This window comes from Thamnophis elegans, chromosome 17, assembly GCF_009769535.1.
Source record: "Thamnophis elegans isolate rThaEle1 chromosome 17, rThaEle1.pri, whole genome shotgun sequence".
NCBI classification, from domain to species: domain Eukaryota; kingdom Metazoa; phylum Chordata; class Lepidosauria; order Squamata; family Colubridae; genus Thamnophis; species Thamnophis elegans.
This window is the reverse complement of record NC_045557.1, coordinates 14697192-14700046: the sequence shown is the minus strand read 5'-3', so window position 1 is coordinate 14700046 and position 2855 is coordinate 14697192. Positions and strand designations below refer to the sequence as shown.

Sequence of the window (2855 nt, the reverse complement as noted above, 5' to 3'; positions counted from 1 at the left end):
GGGTGGGGTGGACATTTAGGCTCGTAGGTCTCCTGAGATCTTCATGCTTTCCGCATTGGGGGAGGGGGCGGTAAAGGGCTGAAAATAACCTGCCTAGTGGGGATCCATTGGATGACACCCCGCTCTCCACCACCTAAAACTCCGTCAGCTCCATCCTGTGAAATAACCTGCAGCCTTTCATGGATTTTTTTCCCCCTTTATTTCTTTTTTTCTAGAATAATAAAACTACACATTTCCCCGAGCATCTTACAGAGAGAGCAAAGTTACAAGCAGCTTCAGTGGGGTGGGGGGAGGGGAGGGGTCCTCTGGGGGCTGCAGAAAGGCTGGTGGGCTAGACGGGCCCGTAGAACTGCCGATAAGCTTCCTGGAAGCCGATGTGGTCGGCCAACTCGTCGCAGGCGGGGCTGAGCTCGCAGACCTCCCGCTGGGCCTCGAGGGGGTTCACGGCCACTTGAGGGGCGGCCCCAGCAGCACCGTAGCCACTGCGAAGGAAGCAACAGGGAGAGGGTGAAGGGGGGGGCTTCGCTTGGACAGGGCTTGGTCACTCTGTGGTGGAAGGCAGGGAGGTGAGCAAGCGAGTGGGTGGGCCCCCAGAGGGGCATGGAGACGGCTTGGGACCTATTGATGGGAGTGGGTGTCTCCTCTGCAGCCCCTTTGTGTCACCACCACCACCATCCCAACTGCTTCCCCTGCTTAGGAGATCTGTGATGTGACCCCCTAAGAGCAGAGTTCCTCAAGTTACCTCCACTAGACCGATCAGATCCCACAGATTAGGCCTCCTCCGAATTCCATCCGCCGGCCAATGCCGACTGGCGACTACCCGGAGGAGAGCCTTCTCTGTGGCTGCTCCGACCCTCTGGAACGAGCTCCCCGTGGAGATTCGAACCCTCACCACCCTCCAGGCCTTCCGCAAAGCCCTTAAAACCTGGCTGTTCCGACAGGCTTGGGGCTAAAGAGTTTTTGCCCCCCTTCTCGAATGGTATGGTTGTTGTGTGTTTTTAAATTTTGTATTGTTATGTCTCGTCTTTTTTATCCCCCTGTCTGTACCTCCTTCCCTGATTGAATTGTGAGCCGCCCTGAGTCCCCTTCGGGGAAAAGGGCAGCATATAAATGTAATCAATCAATCAATCAAGTTTGGCAATTATGAGAAGTGTGGAACTCCCAGAATTAAAGTTGCCAAGTCTGAGGAATTTTAGACAAAGAGGTTGGCCTGCTGGATTACGCCTTCCTCGGGGCCAGGAGGCTAGACTAGATGGCCTCAAGGGTCCTTCCAAATCAAGGTTTTTTGACACACACACACCAAGTTGTGGCTTCTCACAGCAATCTGGAAATGCTCGTGGAGTCCAATTGCAGGGGGAGGGGAGGGGGACTGGGAATTTAGGGAGTTGCAGACTGACACACACACACCCAGGAAATTCAGGGATGGGAGGGGTCAGGCAGCCCAGGTGAAGAGCCTCCACTTGTCCTGTACCTGTTGAGGTTCCTCTTCTGCCGCTTCACCATTTCAGCCCCTTCACGCTTGGACACGAAAGCTGCAGGGAAGGAGGGGGTCTTTAGGTCAGGGGCCCCTCCCCACCCGTCAAGGAGGGCAACTGGGAAACCCCCTTTCCAATTGGAAGTAAACTGTAGGATTCTAGTCCTCATGGTTGGAAGAGAAAGCAGAGGTTGCCCCTTCCTCTAAACCAGAGGTCTTCAAACTTGGCAACTTTTAAGCCATGTTGGACTTCAACTCCAAGAATTCCCCAATTCAACAAGTCTTAAAGTTGCCAAGTTTGGGAACCTCCCATCGAAACCCTTCCTGCAAAGCAGAGCATAGAAAGGCACCCAGGCCATCCATCCCCTCCACCCCTGAGCGGAGAGCTGGCACAAGCGAGGTGGGCACAACCGCCGCTTTCCCTCCACTCTCTAATTCCCAGCCAGTGCCAGAGGGCGCCATCCCGACTTGCGGGGCAGGGACGGGGGTCTCTGCCGCCTCTGCAGCCCCCTTTGGCACGGCTCCAGCGGAGAGGTGCGCTTCGAGTGGGGCAGCGCCAGAAGGGTGCCAGCCTTAGGAATTCTGCCCAGCGGGAAGATGCCGGGAGCCTCAGAGGCGCCTCGAGGTTGCTCCTCTGCTGGGCTGGGGGCGAGGAGAGGGGCTTGGGGGGGGGGGGCTCAGAGAAGCCGCTCCACTCACCTGCCGACTTGGGCGACCCGTCGACACTCCGGGGCTGAGCGGCGTCTGCAAGGAAGGCGGAGCGGGAGGGGGCTCAGGCAGGGGCTTCCCTCCGCCAGGCTCGTCCTCCCGGGGGGCTCGCTGCCTTTGGGGAAGGGAGCCCGAGGGGGAGCGGGGAAGGAGGGCAGGCCGCCCACACCCCGCAGCGCCCTTCCCTCCCGATGGAGCCCAGCGCTTCTCCCCGGGGCCCCGCTGCCCACCGCCCCCTTACCTGCGTGGGCGATGCCGAGCGCGGCCAGGGCGCAGAGGGTGGCCAACAGAAGGGCGTTCATGGCGAGGCTCCGGGCGGTTCTCTCGGTCCGGGATGCCCGGCGTCCCCTTTATACCTGCCCGAGCCGGTCTCGGCAGCCCAAGGGGCGCGCCGCCACCGCCTCCGGGGCGTTGCGGGAAGGCTGCCAGGTTCCGGGCCGGGGGGAGGCTGGAGCAGACGGCGGCTCCTCCGCCAAGCGCCTTTGGGGCGACTCCTCGGGAATCTGGCGGAGCTCCGAGCACTTTGGGGGCTGCCCCTGAGTCGACCCCCCCCCTTCAAGGTGGGGTGTGAGGGGAGATGTCAGTTTCAGGTAGCTTCCATTGCCGCATATTGGGAGGGCAATCCAGAGGCCATCTAGTCCAGCCCCTGCTCCGTGCAGGCTCGTTTCTCAAC

The 2855-nt window shown here is 60.1% G+C and overlaps 1 protein-coding gene across 1 annotated transcript; it reads right to left on the bottom strand.

The window, feature by feature from the left end:
* Window positions 1-331: 331 nt before the first annotated feature.
* BGLAP (bone gamma-carboxyglutamate protein) lies at window positions 332-2484 on the bottom strand. The gene is made up of 4 exons (XM_032234342.1): window positions 2424-2484; window positions 2174-2218; window positions 1472-1532; window positions 332-482 (listed from the first exon to the last, which is right to left on the bottom strand). Exons 1-4 carry the CDS (start codon window positions 2482-2484, stop codon window positions 332-334), a joined length of 318 nt encoding a protein of 105 aa, XP_032090233.1.
* Between the last annotated feature and the right edge of the window lie 371 nt (window positions 2485-2855).